This window comes from Sus scrofa, chromosome 5, assembly GCF_000003025.6.
Source record: "Sus scrofa isolate TJ Tabasco breed Duroc chromosome 5, Sscrofa11.1, whole genome shotgun sequence".
In the NCBI taxonomy this organism is placed as follows: Eukaryota; Metazoa; Chordata; class Mammalia; order Artiodactyla; family Suidae; genus Sus; species Sus scrofa.
Genome location: NC_010447.5, coordinates 69,290,533 through 69,310,660, shown reverse-complemented (window position 1 = coordinate 69,310,660; position 20,128 = coordinate 69,290,533). Strand labels below are relative to the sequence as shown.

At 50.2% G+C, this 20,128-nt stretch overlaps 1 protein-coding gene across 1 annotated transcript in view; it reads right to left on the bottom strand.

Moving 5' to 3' along the window:
• The window catches only part of CACNA1C (calcium voltage-gated channel subunit alpha1 C), a 431,475-nt gene that overhangs the window by 137,768 nt on the left and 273,579 nt on the right, over nucleotides 1-20,128 (bottom strand). Inside the window, 2 exon segments of the mRNA XM_021092981.1 lie at nucleotides 892-1,088; nucleotides 7,511-7,669. Coding sequence (XP_020948640.1) covers nucleotides 892-1,088; nucleotides 7,511-7,669 — 356 coding nt within the window.

The window sequence follows — 20,128 nt, the reverse complement described above, 5'->3', positions numbered from 1 at the left end:
GATGGTATTTTCAAGGCTGGCAATAAGCATCTTTTCTACTCAGATGCTGAAGCACAGCACAGGGCTCTCTGGCAAGTCATTTCTCACGCTGAAGTACGAGATACGACAAAAAATTACACTTTCTGGAGTTTTTACAAATAATGGACCCGAGTCTGCCAGAATGGAGACAGATCAAATATGGTGTGTTTGCTCGTGGGACAGGCTTATGAAAAGCTGGCACCCCAACAGCTCAAGTGCTGGCAAAGTAGTGTCAGCTGCTGGATGATAAGAGGGGCATCTTTAAGGTAAGAGGAGATTTATTGTTCATTGGCTGGCACCCAAGAAGTGGCATTTTTGAACGAGCATCATACAACCAAAGGAGTGTTTTGTCAGCAGTGAAAATGATGGCTGTGCATTTGTTAGATGGACTATTCTGCTATAACGAGGTAAGACTAACATGAGATATAAAAACACAATAGCCTGCCATGATGCCAACACAGCTCAATCCAAATGGCTTCCTCTTAGAAGACCACGCCTGCCTTTTCTTTTTAGCCCTAGAAATTAAACATTGTGCCCTCCAGCTGTCTTCTGGGGGCAGAGGCAGGACATGGATGGGAAGGAGCCCTAAAGCGACATGGAGAACCATCGGGTCTGGAAGGGCCTGTCCCTCCCGGGACGGGGGCTGTGTGCCAGCAATTCTTTCTATGGAGAACAAAGAAGGCCCTTCTCCTGGACTGATGGTTACAGAGGGACTCATCAGGGTGCAAGCCTCATACTTTGTTTCTCAGGCAGACCTGGAAGAAGCCGATGGCCTCCATCAGCCATGCCACCCCATGCCCTGGGGGGGACGGGCAGACGGGTGTCCAGGGACAGCCGGCAGCCTCCCGCCTCCACCCGACCCGAGCCACGTACCCAGTAGAGCACGTCGGTCCAGCCCTCCATGGTGATGCACTGGAACACGGTCAGCATGGCGAAGGCAAAGTTGTCGAAGTTGGTGATGCCGTGCTTGGGCCCGTCCCAGCCTGGCTTGCACACTGTGCCATTCTGGCACTGCCGCCCGTGGCCCGTCTCCAGAGCACAGGGGGAGGGGTCGTCTTCTGCTGGAACATCTCAAATGGCCGGGGTGGGGAAAGAGAAGGAAGCAGAGGGCGGGGAGAAGGACGGGCAGAGAAAGGAGAGAGAAGTTAGGGAGAAAAGTGACCGGAGAGGCTGGTGAGACGGCGGACGACCACAGTGACAATGCAGAACAGGCTCACACCAATGCTCCAAACACGAAGCAAACAAGACAAGGCACTAGGTATTCATGGTGGGCTGCCATTGATGGAGCTCAGTGCTTTCAACTGATGGTTGGGAAACACTTTTAACCTTGGCCATGGACCTCAAAGACAGGAGAGCCTGGCCAATGGCCACGGAGCAGATAACTGAGGCAACCACTCTGGCGGCAAAGTTCCCGCTGCAGAGTCTGCATCCAGCCCGGACACGAACGCCACGGTTGTGTTCGGTGCATGCCGCATGGAGCCCTGCAGATGCCCCGGGCTTGCCAGCCACGGCACCTCTCAGAGGAGAAGAGCCTTCTTGACTTCCGATCAGGACAGAGTGGCCATGGGTGTCGGGGAGGGCGCTCCCCAGGTATGGAGTATTCTTGGCTTTTTCAGGATACAGAGTAACAACATCTACCGTGACGGCAGGCAGCGCTTGGGCTGTGCCACACACCAGGAGAGCTGCCAGGGAATTGGCGAGTTAAGATGTTTTTTGTGTGGAGATCACTGGGAAATTGAAATGAGACTTGCCTAACTAAACATGTCCATTTTGGTAAAATCCTGAGAGAGTCTCCATCCCAACTATGGGAGGTAACAACGTGGAATTTGCAGAAATTTGTGAAATTAAGGACACAGTCTCATGCATGCAGAAAGAAACAGTAGTCAGAGAATAGATCTTATTCCTAACAAACACACGGCAGCCCCTGGCAGCAGTGAAGCTGTGTCCCCAGAGAGGCCACCCATGTCCTCTCTGGTTTCAGAGCAATCAGGTGTCAACGACCTCTGCAAGGGAGATGGTTCATTGGTGGCTGTTTTCTCAGTTGGGACTGGAGCTGGTCACTCCCCAGAGGAAGGCAGCAGAGAAATACGAACGTTTAACTAAGAGGTAACTCTCAGAGGCCTGGAATTGAACCCTGTGGTTGGAGACATGCTAACTGGTGTGCTGTGTCTTTTTCCCTTTCTCGCTCTTTCCCACAGCCTCACTGATACAAAACCTACACGCTTTACAAGTCATCAGCGAACACAGACAGCTCAGTTATGTTCTGTAAACTTCTAGAGTTGTGAAGCTGTCACCATGACCCACTTGGAAACGCTTCTATCATCCCAGGTTGCCGAGGCCCTGTCTGCATCAGCCCCCACTCCCCCCAGCCCTGCCTTCCGAGGGGTTTCACACCCTAGGTGACCATCCTCCTGCAGCAGCGTGGTGCTCGGAGGTTCAGAGGAGTCTGTTCCTTTCTGCGGCCACATATTCACTGTGCGCTTATCCGGTCACCTGCTGATGGGCAGCAGGTCGATTCCAGGCTGGGGTCCCCGTGAGCAGTGGGGCTTCCGGCTGGGTCCAGGCCTGCGCAGTGACCGAGGAGACCCCCCCAGGCCCTGCAGCACATGGGAAGGATGATGTCTGCACTGTTTCCCGCTCCAGGCTCTGGCCCCCAGGAGGCCTCCATTCCTGTACCTGAATTCCAGTCACCGTTTTTTTTTGTGATAATTTTGAAATCACTGGTGATTTGGATGTGAGATTAAATAATGGGAGGCGACAAAAGGATAGAAACTGAAAAGCGAATCTCAAACCTAAGGAATGCATACAAGCGTGGATATCGAGCGCCTGAAAATTGAGAGGAGGTGGACTGGAAATGCAAGAAGCAAACAGATCGTAAATTCTGTGCTGTACTCCCCCACCTGGGGATGGCATTCTAGAATGATGGGTTCAGTCACTGCGACCAACGTGCTGGGATGATGAAAGATAAGGCAAAAGGAGAGAGTGAACAAAACAGAGGGAAGCATACATTTCCTTTTCTCCGGTCTTGCTTTCTGGGGCAATACAGATGCTGCTAATCTCTGCACTGTGACTGCTAATCTGACAGCTTTCACAGCATTCTCCATTCCTAAAAACAGGGAGACGCTGGAAAAGGTGGAGGTTGCCAAAGTGAGCTCTGAGTGTCCTCACAGAAGGAAAACGTATTTGGGGGTTTTACAAAGGTATCTGTTGAAAAGAAAATGGCATCCAGCTGAACGTGAATTTTTTTTTTTTCTTTTCTTTATGGCTGCACCCGCGGCATATGAAAGTTCCCAGGCTAGGGGTCAAATTGGAGCTGTAGCTGCTGGTCTATGACATAGCCATAGTAACGCCAGATCCTTAATCCACTGAGCAAAGCCAGTGACTGAACCTGCATCCTCACAGAGATAGCATCCGGTTCTCAACCCACTGAGCCACAAGGGGAACTCCCAGGAGACGTGATCTCATTAATAAAGGAGAAAAGATGAGATTCAGAAGGATGCTCTAAGGGCTCAAGTGCTACTCTGCTAGTTTAAATCTGTCTCCAACAATTTTAAAAGATTTGGGAACAATTAAGGAGCAATAATGATCCGGTAAAAATAGGTGTCTATAAAAAGCACTAAAGGGGACACTTGCAAAATGTGAACACACGCAAGTTCACAGGTCCTGGCAACATGCACTCAACGGCGAGGGAAAATGAGCTGGAAGGTGAAAATGTGTTGGTTTCTCCTTCAGAGCCATGAAGACCCGGGGAGGAAAGTGGGAGCGGGAGGTGGGCTCTCTGTTTTAAAACAGAAGTGAAGAGAGGTAGTTGTTCCAGAAAGTCCAAATCCAGTGTGTGGTAAAATTACAGAGGCACAGATCAGGAGAGGTTATGGAAGTGCAGTTCATTCCAACAAGGACACAGAATCTGGGAGCACGCCAGTTAGGGGTTCCAAGAAGAAATCGCCAAAGACAAAACCAATTACTTTTTTTAGGACCCAACCTTAAGGAGTGAATAGAATGAAAGTGATTTCATTTCTGGGCTTCGGCCAACCAATTCTATGCCAGTCTCGGGGGTAATTACTGTGCCTGGGCGAGCTATCCAGTGGCCTGGCTCAGAGCACCACCAAACAGATGGGCCAAGCAGAAACAAAGAGCACGGACATATGGCGCTGTATCTGTTGAGGAACAAGGCAGGCGCCTCGCAGATGCCTTGGGGATGGAGGAAATCGCCTCTTCTGAGACCACGTCCTCAGGGGCCGGAAGGGGAAGCCCGGAGGCAGAACAACGGTTCAGGGCAGCTCTAGAGCTTTCTTGCACGGATTTGATAAGAAGCATGGCTCAAATCCAGTGTATTCTAAAATCTACAAGTACACAAAATAAGTGCAAAGTGTAAAAATTATTGTTATTATTTGCTTTTTAGGGCTGCACCCCGTGGCATATGGGGGTTCCCAGGCTAGGGGTTGAATGGGAGCTACAGCTGCTGGCCTACACCACAGCCACAGCAGTGTCAGATCCAAGCTGTGTCTGTGACCTACACCACAGCTCACGGCAATGCCAGATCCTTAACCCACTGAGTGAGGCCATGGATTGAACCCACGACCTCCTGGTTCCTAGTCGATTTTGTTTCCGCTGTGTCACGACAGGAACTCCAAGAGTGTTAAAATTATTTGATGTGCATTCCATTAAAAAAAATCAAGAGTAGGACACACAAGCTTGTTTGCATAGTCTAAGTCTGCAGAAAAATATAGTGATTCACTCCAAAGTCTAAAGTTAAGAAAAAAAAAATGACCCCACCCATTCCGAAGGTGATGCAACCGTCTCCCAAATGGGCGGGGACTGGGTTTGAGGATCGTGGGTTCCTGGTCACTCCCTGGCTGTGCCAAGTGCTCCCAGATGCCTGCACAGGACTCTCTTCTTCAGCATTAGGCACAGGGCTAGAAGGGGCCCACAGCAGCGGGGTCATGTTCCATTGGGAGTGATGAGAGGGTCCCTGGACCATCATCAGATGCAGGTGCAGGTGCGCGGTGGTCAGTGAGCTCTGAGTGCAGGGTGCAGGCAGGAGAGGCTGCTGCTGCCAGTGTCCTGGCCCCACCTGGCAGGAAGGCTGGCTCCACGCACTGCGAGGTCACCTTCCCGGCGGGGCTCTTCTTGGGGGCACGTCCCTGGTGTCTGTTTTTGGATACTCCTGCTCTCTGGGCCGGCGGCCCTTCCGTGATGGGGGCCAACTTCTCTTCTGAACTCAGTGGGGGAAGGTAACCCATCACGTAAATAACCGGGGGTATTTTCTGGGAGGAAGCAGGTGGTGTTTACATACTTTCCTGGTCATGTTTACTTTTGGGGTGGACAGCAGCATGGCCCTAGGTTGGCCACCCCATTTGGCTGGGGCAGTTCTGGTCAGTTTCCTAACAGCAGGGAGGCCACTGCAGGTTCGAGCAGACTGGTTCCCTGGGCTGCCCTGTCCGGCTCCAGCACAGAGGCTCCCATCGCCCTGTCCATCACACCCACCCTTTTCTTGCCCTTCGAGACCACTGATGGTCTGACCTCAAAGTCAGAGATCTCCAGGATGTGGGGCTGTGCTGGCACAGGCCCCCATGGGATCTGGCTGTTGGTGAAACCCATTCCTGCCCTTTTCCCTGTTGGGTGGCAGAAACCAGGGGGCCATGGATGAGAGCTACACAGTTACCCAGAGCTGCTGAACTGATGGGGACTTTGCACTGCCACACGCCCACCTGCCTGAGATGTTTGGGTCAACAGGTCATTGATCAATTCCTTTTTTTTTTTTTTTGTCTTTTCTAGGGCCGTACCCACAGCATATGGAGGTTCCTAGGCTAGGGGTCCGATGAGAGCCGTAGTTGCCAGGCTACACCAGAGCCACAGCAACATCAGATCTGAGCCACATCTGTGACCTACACCACAGCTCATGGCAACGCTGGATCCTTAACCCACTGAGCGAGGCCAGGGATCTAACCTCCAACTTCATGGTTCCTGGTCAGATTCGTTAACCACTGCACCATAACGGGAACTCCTTTTGTCTTTTTTTGTTGTTGTTGATCATTTCAATACATTGTCATCAACTTCAGACATTCTCCAGTCGGCTCTTTAGCAGGTTTGAGAATGAGCTCTAAGGAAGCCACATAATTAACATAAATATATTGTTTCAGGGCAGCTACAGCTTGAGGTGAACAAAAGGAAGGATTTGAATTACAGGACAGAATATTACTCATTGCATTATTGGGTATTTAAGCAAGAATGGAAATCTCAGAATTTTAACTAAAGTCAAGACCTAATTCCTTCAATTTTAAAGAGCTGTTTTTTTTTTAATGTGACAGTTTATTTTATATAATTATGATCCAAGTAATTTGGAAAGTCTCTCCACAGTGGAAAAAATGGTCTCCTCTTAGACTGCATTAAAAAAGTAAAAACAAGTGTGAGTCTGTGACTACAGGTTTAGAGTATGGGCTTTTTGTTTTGACTGTGGCCATGTGCAAAGGCCCAGACAATCCACCCCATCAAACCAGATCACACCGGTTGGGTGTGAAGCGGAATAATCCACTTAAATCCTTCTAGTCTGATGCTTCCCGCCTCAGCATCCCCACCCCCACCAGAGCAGGGGGTCAAATTTAACTCACTGCCTGGGCTGAGTGGGAGCAAGGAGCAGTGGACACGGAGGAAAATAAGGGCCCATCAATGCTTCAGACAGATGTACCCCTTTTTCCACCAAGATGCCGAAAACTAAGATGAAAGATTTGTGTGTGTGTGTGAAAAAAAGTCACATAAATTTAACACTGCTAACCCCTTTGGGGTTATTTTTTCAACAACATTTTTGCATTAAATTACGTGATATGCCTGCTTAACAGCCCTGTCAATGTCTGTCTAAATGCCTTTTAAAAGGTCAAGCTGAGAGTTTAGTGACTTAGGATAGCATTTGTCCCACACCCCACAAGCCCACACTCCAGTCCTGCCAGGCAGGCCCAGTGAGCAACACTGAGTTTGCAGAAAGAGCTCAGACAGAGGGATCTCAGGTAGGACAGGGCTGGGGATGTCCCGAGGGACAGCCACACCTCCCGGAGGTCTGCCCGCCCCCAGAAGGGGGGCCTCCAACAGGAAGTAGAAACCGGGCAGATGGAGCAGTCCTGTCACCCCAGAAGGTGAGAAGGACCCAGGTTGTGACGGGAGAGTCCACCGGCCGAGGGCAGAGGCCCCCCAGAGGGGACTTGTGATGACAAGCCACTCGGGGGACGAGGGCAGAGACACAGCCTCCAGGTTAGTTCTGATTCTTTGAAACCATTCGCCTCCTTTAAAGAGTGCTCAGCAGTGCTGGACAGAGCGTGCATTTAGCTATTTTAACAGAGATTCACTTTTCGTAAAAAACAAACATTAGAAATGAGAGAGAAAAGTACAGTCCCCACCTCTCTCTGGGCAGTGGGACCAGGGGCAGGGCCCTTCCTCCCCAGCTCATGGGCGGGGGTAGGGCCATTGCGTGGATGGTCCCAGCCAGGCCCCTCCTTACCTGGGACGCCCTCCTGGTTGTAGCAGGTCTTGTGCATCTTCCCCATGAAGAGCTCCAGGCCGATGATGGCGTAGATGATGATGACAAAGAGCACGAGCAGGGCGATGTGCAGCAGGGGGACCATGGCCTTGATAATGGAGTTCAGGACCACCTGGAGGCCTGAAAGACAAAGCCCCGCCGTCCGCACACCGCCCTCTGGAGCCGCGCGTCTGCTCTGCTGGCAGCTGTCTCTCCGAGTCTTAAGTGAGGAACGAGAGGCCCCAGGCTATGGAGTCAGAGGGATGCGGGGGCGGGGAGTCGGGGGGGCGGGGGAGCTGCGATCTACATCCAGGGGGCCTGACTCCCAGCTCCCTGGGAGCCACAGGCACACAGAAGGACGTTGGATACAGGCTGTTCTGTCCAGAACTGTGGGATTTCGAATCCCCCATCCAGAGACCACCTAGCATCTTCTAGGAGCAGTGCTCAGCACAGTGAGAGCCCCTAGACCAGAGGCAGCCATGGGGGCTTCCTTATTACCCAAGGAGGGAGTCACTGGAGCCCATGCTGACTGTCAGCCGAAAGCAGGGCTTAGCCCGGTTGTGCGACGTCCAGAAGTGGGAGTTGCCTTTGCTGAAACTGACTCCCCTTGGGATACCTCTGGGTGATGGCCTGCCTGGGTGACGGCCTCCATTCAAAAACCCCACTGAACCGTGCATTTAAAAATGGCTGAACAGGAAACTGTGCTTTGCATAAAATACCACAATAACTTTTTTTTTTTTAATGTATCCAGATCCCTTCGGGGGAAAAAGTAAATAAAAATGTTCTTTAGCAATGGGCCTTGTCGGAGCACCCCAGGGGTCTGCAGGCTTGCACTGTTATCTACAGAGACTCGGCCCCCTTACTTAAAAGCTAAACCATGAATAACACCCCAGAATGTCCATTGTTTAAAGGAGATGTCACATCTGCTCATCTGTAAATGGCAGAGGGGTCATGCCAGCAAGGCCCCCGGAGCTCCCCCAGGCTCCAGAAAACCTTCCACCAACAGGGGTGCACTGTCTCCATGTTCCAGGGCAGAAGTGTGGGAGGCCAGGCTGCCCTCCTCACTTCCAGGCCGGTTGTGCAGAGGACACCCCCCCCACCAGGGGGCTGCCTCAGGCACGCGGACAGCAGGACCCACACTCTGAGTCCCAGCCCATGGGCACTTTTGGGGTCTCTGACTCATCCCCAGCACGGGCATCTTTCCACCTCTCCATGCTCAGCCACAGCGCTGGGCACTGCTGGAAGAAGGCTGGGCACCCCTCCCAGCCCTGGAGTGGTTGCGGGGCTTCGTCATCTGGAGGGGTGTCCACTCGTCTAAATGGGAGAACTCCCCAGCTACTAAGCCGAGCTGGGGAAGGGGGAAACACGAGGAAAGCTGGAATAATTTTACCTGCAAATCCATGGGAGGGATTTGTGCCTCCCATTAGAACAAGATGCTTTTGGATCCAAATGATTCCATTAATTAGCAAGTTGTATACACACCGTTAAAGCATATGGAGCCCAGGAGGACTGTGACCGCTGGGCGGCAGGTCACCTTCGGGGTTGTCTGCTGGCAGGAGTGCCCTGATGCTGCTCCCAGGGGTGGGGTGGGCACGGAGGTCCCTTCATCCCACCACCCAGGCCAGAAGGGGCTCTGCTCCCAGGTGTCACACGGCATGAGAACAGGGGTGGTGGGGGGAACAAATGGGGGGGCACGGATGGGGCTGGGGCACGGGATGCAGCAGCCCTTCCTGCCCTTCTAGGCCCTGGGAGGTCCACCCACCTCCTCCCAGCCCCTCACTCCCTGGACTAAATGCACATGCTTCTCCCATCAGCCAGTGCTACTCTCTCGGCTGGAACGCTTTTCCGTAACCACCTCCTCCTTCTCCCTCCGCTCTCTGCCGAGGCATCCCCCTCTTCTGGGCAGCCTTCCCCGAGCTCCCAACCAGAGACGTCTCCTTTCTTCTATGTCTTCTTGGAACCACTTCCTGGGTTACCTGTTCATTAAGAGGTTTTTGAGCATTTACACCCGTCTCTCGTGTTGGGCCGTTCTGGGCAGCTGGAACTGGGCTCTTTTGGCCGTCTTATCACGAGGTCTGATCCTGATCACAGTCTAGCACACTAGAGCTCTGGGCTTTGTGGCCCCACGGCCTGGCTGGCAGGCAGCTTTGCAGATGGACAGGTGAGCTTCTGGGGCCCACAGGCCCAGTGGACACTTCGCAGGCTGCAAAGGGCCCAAAGGACGTGAAAGCAGCCGTCAGGGTGTCAAAATTCCCCCTCGATGTGTCCCCTCCCATCCCTGTCCCCACCCTGAGCACCAAGACCAGCCCCTGTTCTCCAGGATCCTCCCTCCAACGCTTCCCTCCTGCCAGCTTGATTTCGCAGTGCTTTAGACAAGTAGAAATAACTTTATTGTATAGATAATACACACTCATTATAGGGCAATAATAGAGAAATTGGAAATCAGGGAAGCAGGAAGAAGGAAGAACCCATTCATGTCCCACTACCCAGAGGGAGCCGCTGACAGTCTGTACTTTGGATGCGGGTCCCTGGTGTTGGTCACTGGATGAGCTGTCTCCCTGCCATCGATCGGTTCTGCCTAGTCTTCCTGCTGTGGTTGGACGTCTCTTCCCAAACCACAAGTTGGAATGTGTCACCTCCCTGACAAGCCCTCCAGTGACATCCTGTCACCTGCCTCCGTCCAGTCCTCTGACTGCAGCTCACACCTCACACTCTGGCCACAACCATGCCCTGAGCTTCTGCAGCCACAGGCCTCCCAGTCTCAGCACGTGCTATTCTCGCACTGGGCGCTGGGCCCTGCCCGACTGAGCGCCCTGGAGCCTCATGTCCTTTCATCTCTGTTGCTCGGCACAGAGGAGGGATCCAGCACCCAGGCTGCCTTCAGAAGACAGAAGCCACGCCACTCAAGGGTCTTCAGAAGAAAGAGGTGTATCATCAGGGAGGGAGCAGTCCTGGAGCAGGAAAAGCATAGGCACGGAGGAGCTGTCGACAACCCCCCACCTCCAACCCACTGCTTTGAAGAGGAGGAGGTGGTGGAGGTCATTGTAACCACAGGAATGGAACCAGGACTGTCCAGAAAGATTTAGGTTCAACACCAATAGAAACTGTCCAAGAAACAGACCTAAGATGGAGCAGGAGGCTCTAAGAGGTAGTGAGCTCCCTGTTCTCAGAGGTATGCAAGCACTGACCGAAGAGGCTTTGGGGAGACATGCCTGGTGAGGACTTGGCCAGTGGAGGAAGGACAGCCCTGGGGCCCTGAAACCCGCAGCCCTCTTTAACATTTTATGGACTTATCGGGGGTGAGGCAATAGTTCCGTTTCCTCCTGGCATGACCTAGTGAAGTAGGTATGTCATTAACTGTATGTGTAGGGAAGAGCGAGTTCTGGAGGGGTTGATGGCCTGTCTGCGGTGTCCCAGCTGGTGAGGGGTGGCGTGCGGTTCGGTGCCAAGTGGCCTGACTCCACGTCCCAGGGCCTGAGGACGGTGCTAAGTGCCTCCTGCACCCCCAGTGGAGGTTCTCAGCCTCCCCAATCTGTCTGACCCACCACACCTGCCAGAAGGCAGAGGTCTCACCCTGCTCCTGGGGGGCTCAGCTGCCCCCAGGCCCCTCTAGTCAGGTTTCGAGCTCCTGGCACTGTTCTCACAGCTGGCCGGGCAGTCACAGCCAGAGCCCATCTCTCAAACCCAGTGCACATTATCGGCTATCGAGGCCTCAGGGCAGGCACACAGCTGTCCTGAAAGAGCCCCTTCTGCTCAATCCCAGCTCGGAAATACGGCGGCCTCTCTCCATCAAGTGCTCTCCTGGGGTGGGCCGTGTGGGGCCGCCGAGCAGATGCCAGGCCCTCTGCAGGGTCCCCGACAGGCCTGGGGCTGCAGCTGCTGGAAGGTGCACGTGTTCCTCGCCCTAAGTCAGGACGTGAGAGCTGACAACAGAGGCTTGTTCAAGGGGCCACGGGACAGGGAGCTGGCCGTGAGAACCACCCTGGAAGACGCGGGGCGCTGAACATATAGTCTGGAAATCTAGTCTTGCGCCTGTGGTTCGTGGAGGACGGTGCTAAGAAGACCCCCAGGGGGCCTGGCTCTGGGAAGCGGATTCCTCGGCAGCGGCGGCTGGGATTAGGATAGAAAGCCCTGAGCTGACTGCCGTGGCCTCTCCTTCCCTTCATGTTGCTGTGAGGCACGGACCACAGTCCGGATTCCTGCCGGGGTCCGATGTGGGAATTCCAGGTCACGCCAGCCTCAGAATCAGGCTGCTTTCCCCTGATCACGGGAAGCAGAGCTGGCCTCTTCCCTCAGCAGGGTGTTGAGTGAGAACTTTGGCTCTGGCGGTGGGTGCACAGCTGGGGCACAGCGTGCCCTTCCATTCTGTCAAAGAGCCTCTTGCCAAGCCTGCTCCCAGGAGGCATCGTCCGTGTGTCTGTGGCAGAGCCAGGCTCCTGAATTCAACGTCTGTCGCCTGGTGTGAAGGGGGAGGGGGAGACCGCTGAAGACCCCAGATGGAAGCTCTTTGCGGACGTTCGCCTGACCTCACCATTCAGACTCCGCACTGACTCAGAGCTTCTTGGCTGGTGGGAACACAAACATCACGTCCCAACTTCAGACTCCGTGGTTCTGGCCAAGCATTAGCAAAGCAGCAGAAATGACCGGGAAGGCCCGATCACGACTCTACAGGAAGCCATGTTGATAACCACTGAACCGGCAGTCTGGGCTCAGCGTGGGGGTAGGTACAAGTTTCTCACAGGGGTGCGGGGCACAAAGCTGGCCAGAAAGGGAAGGGGACTCCAGGACCCCCTAAGTCAATGCTTCATTTTCACGCAAAGGATGTTTACTGATCCAGGTTCCATGGGCTGCCTGATGCTCCGAGGATGGAGTACGGTGGTCAGGAGGGACCTGGAGGCCTCGCCCTCACAGAGCTTGTAAAGGAAGCCAGACCTTAACCAAACAAGCATACAATTGATACATAATCACAACTGTTTCAGAGGACCAGGAGGGGTGTGGTGAAGGTCTCCTGAGTCAGGGATTGCCAAGGTGTCCTCAGGAGGAAGTCGTCCCTGTGAGCTGGAGGCTGAGCCCGTGATGGAGAGGACCCAGCCAGGTTCGCGGGCAGGTGGGTCTTGCAGGGGGGCCAGTGCGTCCGAGGATGAAAGCGGCCTGCACAACTGAGGGGCGGCCTGTGGCTCCCCCATTGCTCAGGCTCACGCCTTCCCTTAGCTCTGTTCTGCCTCCTGGGAGAACTTACTGGAAGATCTGGGAAGCCAGGTGCCTGCTTCTGTTTGACTTGTGAGGAGGGAGAAATCACTTTCAGAGGAAACAGTTTGGGCAGGACCTGAGAGAGGCTCTCGTCATCCGTAAGGTGGAGGTGGACACCCTGCTGCGCCGTCGAGGGCGCTGCCGCCTGGGAGGATGGGTGGGAAGAAGCCCCTGTAATCTCACGCCCAGAAATGCTTCTAAGACAGGGCGACCCCACGCCTGATGCAGCAGCGCCTTCACACAGAGCTCCCAGGTCTCCTGCTGATGGCCAGCGCGTCGGGGCGTCAGGGGGAAGACTGTCCCGGTGCAGGCCCCGGGCAGGGTCAGGGCGGCCCCGCTTGGGGCCACACCCCGGGTTTCAGAGAACAGACACTTCGGTCTAAGCTGCTGTCCTCTCCCTGCAGAATGCTGTTCACCCCAGAGCCCCGATGGGCTGAACGCTGGCTGACTGAGGGGCTGGCCATCAAGTGCCTTTGCTCTCAGGGGTGGGGAGGTGGACCACTGGCTGCAGAAGTGGGTGATGCTGGGCAAAGACCTGTGCCTCAAGGAGCGTTGGGGCATGGGGGAGGGAGGTGGCTCCCAGAGATGGGAGCTGGCGGTTTGGGGTGTCGGAGGGGGGTGTCGGTGTGTGTGTGTGTGGGCGCATGTGTGTTTGTGTGTGTGAAGCTTCCTTCTGTCCCCTCTCTGGTCAGTCTTCCTTGCTTTGTGTGGCTCACCCTAAACACCCTCTTTCTCTCTAAACTTTCTCTTGGGAAATGCATTTCCAAAGGCTCGACAGTCGCCTCCATGAGGTGAGTCCAGTGGGCAATTACACATTCTTTGTCCTCCCTTCTCAGTTTAAGACATGACTCCAGAAGCCGACTAGACACTCTCTTGGCTTGTCCTACCATCTCCTCACACTCAAGAAACATGACCCTGCACTCACAGCCTCCTCCCGAAAACGGGTCCCCACAAGGCCCCAACTTGGCAGTCACCTGGCTTAGCAACTCACCAAACAGACAGTTCTCTGTCCAACTGTGGCACCCGCCCTTCCCCACTCACTGTCTCCTGCCTGGAATCGCAGGCTGAGTTCCTGGCTCCAGGTCCCGCCTACCCCCACCCATTCTGCTCATGGGCCATGACTCAGCCCACAATGGCCCTGCAGAACCTACAGTGGTTCCACGATCAAGAGCAGACTCTGAATCCCTCCTACATGGGCCAAATATGGTAGGTACTCAAAACGTGTTTAGCAAAGAATGAAAACAGGTTACAGGTAGCAGAACAGTGGGTTCCAGCAAGAAACAGATGGTTCTTGGGATCAGGAAGGAGATCTGAGAGTGGAGGGAGCATTGAGCGGGGCAGCCTGTCAGCCTGAAGGAAAGGATCTGGGGACAGAGAAACCCTGCCATGGACTGAACCCAACCGGAAGGCAGGGGCAGGCAGGCTTTGACCCAGTAGTCAGCTCCTCAGGCCAGAGAGTGAAGTGGAGAGGGGGTGTGGTGGCAAAGGGGACAATGTGGGGCATAGTGAACACTGAGCGTAGAGTGGCTGGCAGAGTGTCATTGGTTTTCTATATGCACCATGGCATTCTATTAAGCCAGGAGCTTCTGAGTTTTATGAGCCAAATCCTCTTCTAGGGAGGGTGGTCAGATATGCGTCCTCTGACTCTACCTCAGTAGCCAGCACTGGGTCCTCATCTTCCACACTCATATCTGACTAGAGTCTAGTAATGCACACTCCTATCAGTATGCGTGGTTGTGACTACCGTCACCATCATCACCATCTCCTTCATCACCCTCATCAACATCATCATCACCATCACCACCATACAAGCACAGACATCACCATCACTAAGACCACCATCAACATCACCACCACCACCATCGTCATCACCACCACCATCATCACCATCACCAAGATCACCATCATTGTCACCAGCACCACCATCATCACCATCGCCATCACCACCATCACCAAGACCAACATCAACATCCCCACTATCACCACCATCATCATCACCAGCACCACCATCATCACCATTATCATCAGTCAGCATCAGCATTATCACCACCATCAAGGTTAACAACACCCAGCATCATCTTCACCACCATCAGCACCACCATCATCTGGGTGAAACGACTGGCCTATGCTTACTTCTGATCTACAGGAACCAGTTTGTACTGGCTAGAAATTGGAAGTGTGATAAATCTCACAGATCACGTTTTTAGGCTAATGAAGAAACAGACACTTTTTTTTTGGTCTTTTCAGGGCCACATCTGTGGCATATGGAGGTTCCCAGGCCAGGGGTCCAGTAGGAGCTGTAGCCACTGGCCTATGCCACAGCCACAGCAACGCAGGGTCTGAGCTGCTTCTGCAACCTATACCACAGCTCACGGCAACACCAGATCCTTAACCCACTGAGCAAGGCCAGGGATTGAACCCGCATCCTCATGGATGCTAGTTGGGTTCGCTAACCACTGAGCCACGATGGGAATTCCAGCAATGGACACTTTTAATGGTCTTACAGGATTAGTAACTTTCAAAAGAAAATAGGTTTAGAAGTGGGAAGGCAGTGCTTTTCTCCTGGGTCGGGGAGTAAGCTCATCACATGGAGGTTCAAGGGTGCCTGATGAAGGGAGGAAGAACCTTTGCCTGGATAGCTTCCTACATTCTCAAGCTTTATTATTTTTTTGCATGTTCTTATTAAAAATGTCTTTATTCATTAGAGCTTTTCATTTATTTTTAATTTAACCTTTCCATATTAATAAATTTCTCCATCTCACAAGTGTTTTGGTGAGCACTAAAGGAGGGTTTTGGTCTGGGAAAGGAATGGTGGATACTCTGCTGCCTAATAAATTACAAACTGTAAGAGTAATTAAAATATCAACCTTCATGTTGAATTAATTTTTGGCTTAACAATATGAATTGGAAAGAGAAGCTCAAAGGAAAAATAGGAAAACAATTTAGATATTAACAAGAAAATAAATTTGGCAAGATGGAGACAAGACTGAGCAACAATGATGAAAGCATCAGCTCCTGTTTCCTGAAGATCCAGCATGAGCTGAGCACAGTGCTGAGCACTCTACACACAGTATTTTTATTGAATTCTCCAAATACCTTGATAAAGGTATAGGATCTGAGGCTTGGGGAAGACAGATGACTTGTCTAGGATGACACACCTGAGCTGGAATTAAAAAACCAAGCTGACCTGATTGCAAACTCTCCACTCTCAGCCACCATCCAGGCAGATAGCAGATATACAAGCTACCCCCTGGCCCATGGCTGATGCCGGTACAGGGGGACCACAGCCTCTTTCCCTTTTGACTCCTTCTCAAAAGCACACCTCTTGCAATAGCTCTAATCCAAGAGAAATGATTGCATCATGATTTTCCAGCCCATATATGCTGCCTCCCTACTGGTGACAAACTCTTTTCTGCTACAGGAAAAATAGGATGCAGTCTTCTTTAGGCACCTGCCAATGATGTAGATGCCTGGGCCTGCATGTTTACCTCTGTTTTAAACATTTCTGGGAAAAAATTGTGAAATATCACATACATACAGAAAAGTGTAAAAAATAAGGATGTTACAGTGTATAATTTATCACAAAATGGAACCATGTAACTTACTCGGGTCAAAAAATAGAACATTACCAGCTCCATAGAAGCCCCTCACAGCCCCTCCTGGTAGTAATCCTTCTTACATCAAGCTAACCACTGATAATCAGCTCAATATAAAAAACAAGAAACCCAATCAAAAAATGGGCATAAGATCTAAATAGACATTTCTCCAAGGAAGACATACAGATGGCCAACAGGCACATGAAAAGATGCTCAACATCACTAATTATTAGAGAAATGCAAATCAAAACTACACAGAGGTATCATTTCACACCAGTCAGAATAACAAACGGAGACAGTGTGGAGAAAAGGTAACCTCCTACACCGCCGAGGAATGTAAACTGGTGCAGTCACTGCAGAGAACAGTATGGAGGCTCTTTCAAAAACTAAAAATACAGTGGCCATATGATCCAACAATCCCATTCCTGGGCATATATCCAGAGAAAACCATACTTTGAAAAGATACATGCACCCCAATGTTCACAGAAGCACTATTTACAATAGTCAAGACACAAAAACAACCAAAATGTCCACTGATAGATGAATGGATTAAGAAGATATGGTATACACACAATGGAATACTACTCAGCCACAGAAAGAATGAAATAATGTCATCTGCAGCAACATGGATGCAACTAGTGATTCTCACACTAAGTGAAGTCAGTCAGAAAGGGAAAGAATAACAGCATACGATATCATTTATATGTGGAATCTGACGTATGGCACAAATGAACCTATCTACAAAACAGAAACAGATTCAAAGACAGAGAACAATATTAACAGTTGTCAAGGGGGAGTGGCAGGGACTGGGATTTGGGGCTTAGTAGATGCAAACTATTACATTTAGAATGGGTAAACAATAAGGTCCTAATGTATAGCACAGGGATCCATATCTAATCTTCTGGGATGGACCATGATGAAAAATAATATAAAAAAGAATGTATGTGTATAAATGACTAAGTCACTTTGCTGTGCAGCAGGAATTGGCACAACACTGTAAATCAACTATACTTTAATAAAAAATAAAAAAATTCTGTTTTCAGCTGTGCCAAATCTTTAAATCAATTCACTGCATTTTTCATATTTGCTGTTATATTCTTCAGTTCTAAAATTTACATTTGGTTCTTTTCCATATCTCTGGTTTTCTGGATAATTATCAATCTTGGCTTCAATCTCTCTGAGTATAGTAAATAACAGTCAGTTATTTTCAAGTCTATGTCTGAAAATTCCATTATTCAGGTCCCTCATGGGCCTATTTCTATTGTCTGTAGTTTCTCCTCCTCTTCCTTCATGTCTTGTTTCTTTGTGTATCTCGTTCTTTTGTACTGTGGATTAGACCCTATTTTTAAAAAATTGTTTTTTAAAATAATTGGAGAATTTTGATGATGTTATTTCTCCAGAGAGGATTCATGTTTGTTTTTGTCAGGCATCTCTTCCAAGTTTTAGAAAAGAGAAGATTTAGAATATTTTCCCCAGAAATTTCTTATTGTCTTCAGAAAGACAACTGATCCAAATTACCTTGCCTGCCATTTCAGAAAGCAAAATGACCAGCGCTTCCTAAGGAAGAAGCTCCCCAAGGAAGTCTCCTCATTATATTTTTGTCCCCACCCCCACCTCAGAACCAGGTCCCTGAGTCTTTGAATAAATGGACATATTCCTAAGGGCTGGGCAATCTCTGCCAGTCAGACTCTCTTAGTGCTGAACCCTGGGTGGGGCTTCTAGGACTGAAGTTTCTGGGGACTGACTGTGTAGAGTGACATGCCTGATAATACGATTAAACAGGAAGGGATCATGGTTTGGTTACAGTTGCTGTGAGGTCTCACCTCTGCTCTCAGAAAGGTATAGAAGGTGTGGCTTTTAGGAAACTTGAAAAATATCTCCAAGATTTTGGTGGCAAATTAGACATACTGCCTACGAGTTACCAGGTTGGATGAGACCCCAAGGTGGCCTTCATGACCCTGCTCTAACTCTCTTTCTGACAAATACATTAAACCAGGCAACTCCCAGCTTTCTCTTCCTGGCCGTGAGGTGGAGTTTAACAAAGAACAAGCTTATTTATTGTTGCCAACTTATGGCGACTCTATGCCATGAGAAAGAAACTTTTTATGCATGTTCAAAGGATTCCAGATGGGCCTCTTTCCCATATGGCTAAAATCACTAATGAATCAATAGGGATCTTGGCACTGGTCAAATTTTCTATAGAGGAAAAAAATCTCCAAACAGACTTAGTGGTTTTGTTTTAAAGAAATTTCAGATTTACTGGAAAAAAATGCCAGGCTATTTTCTCCCCTCCACTAATAGCTGTGTGACATTGGCAGTCATGTCATTGTCTAGGGACTAGGCTTCAACATCTTTAAAATTAGGACGTTGGGTGAGAAAGCCCTCTCTGGCTCTAAAATTTGCTAGGTTGTTATTTCCCAAATATCTTAAGAAAGATTCTAGCACCTTTCCTTCCAACAACTACTACTGTCCCTTATACACAATACATCCTCAATAAATGTGTGATGAATGAATTCATGTGTAACTTGAATAATATGGGATTATACTATATTACATTAAAATATAATTATCTTGTATATTTTATTCCCAGCCATTTTGGAGGAACTGGTATCAGATAAGCCCTTTCACCATAAACATTAAACAACTGGACAACTGCTTTCCAAGCATGGACATAAAGCAGCACAGGCTTTAATCCCTGAGAGAACTGAACCTCATAGGCGAACACCATATACACCCCAGTTCTCTGACTGGGAACATTTCCTGACTGCAGGACAAACTGCAGACAGACCACTGCAGTCCTCCTGGTCTGAGAATCTGGGCAGATGGGGTGGCTGTGGTGAGACAGATAGATAGACTTGGGGCCCCAGAAGTTTGTGTAGGGCTCCCTGTGTGTCCATGGCCCTGCACAGTGGGAAGATCAAGTAAATATCTCATTAAGACCTTGGGAAACCAACTGAGACATCAGAAAGGGAACATCTTAAGAGTCAGCATCTTACCCTGGAGTAAGACCCTCCTCTAGACCCATCCTGACAAGATACCAAGTTTTGACAAGATCTTAAAGGGAAATGAGCAGGGAGGTGAGGAGCTTGAGCTTTGGACAGATCTGCACCAACAAGTGCAGAACCACAAATAATGGACTAGAAGAATAATTGATAGAAATCATTCAATCTGTGGACACAGAGGAAAAAAGACTGAAGAAAACTGGACAAAGCCTCAGGGAGCAAGGAGCTAATAAAAAATGGCCAAACATAAGTGCATTTGAGTCCCAGAGAGAGAAGAGTAAAATTGGAGTTGGAAAAAAAATATTTGAAGAAACAATGGCCAAAATCTTCCCAAACCTGATGGAAAGCTCCAATTATTTGATGAATCTGAGCAGCTCAGCAAACTCTAAACAGGGCAAATATATGACAAGACACATCATAGTCAAGTGCTAAAAACCAAAGACAGAGAGAAAATCTAGACAGAGTCAAGAAAAAAAGAAGCACATATACAGGAAACCATGATGAGAATGTTGGTGACTTCTCATCAGAAACAATATAGGCCAGGAGAAAGTGGAACAACATCTCAAATGGTCTGAAAGAAAACTATCAACCAAGACTTCTATATCCAGCAAAAATATTCTTTGAGAAGTGGATGGGACAAAGACATCTTCAGATAATAAAAGCTGAGATCACTCATCAGCAGCAGACCTGTTTTATAGAAATACTAGGGCATGTCCTTCAGGGTAATGGGAAATGACACTGGAAGGAAACTC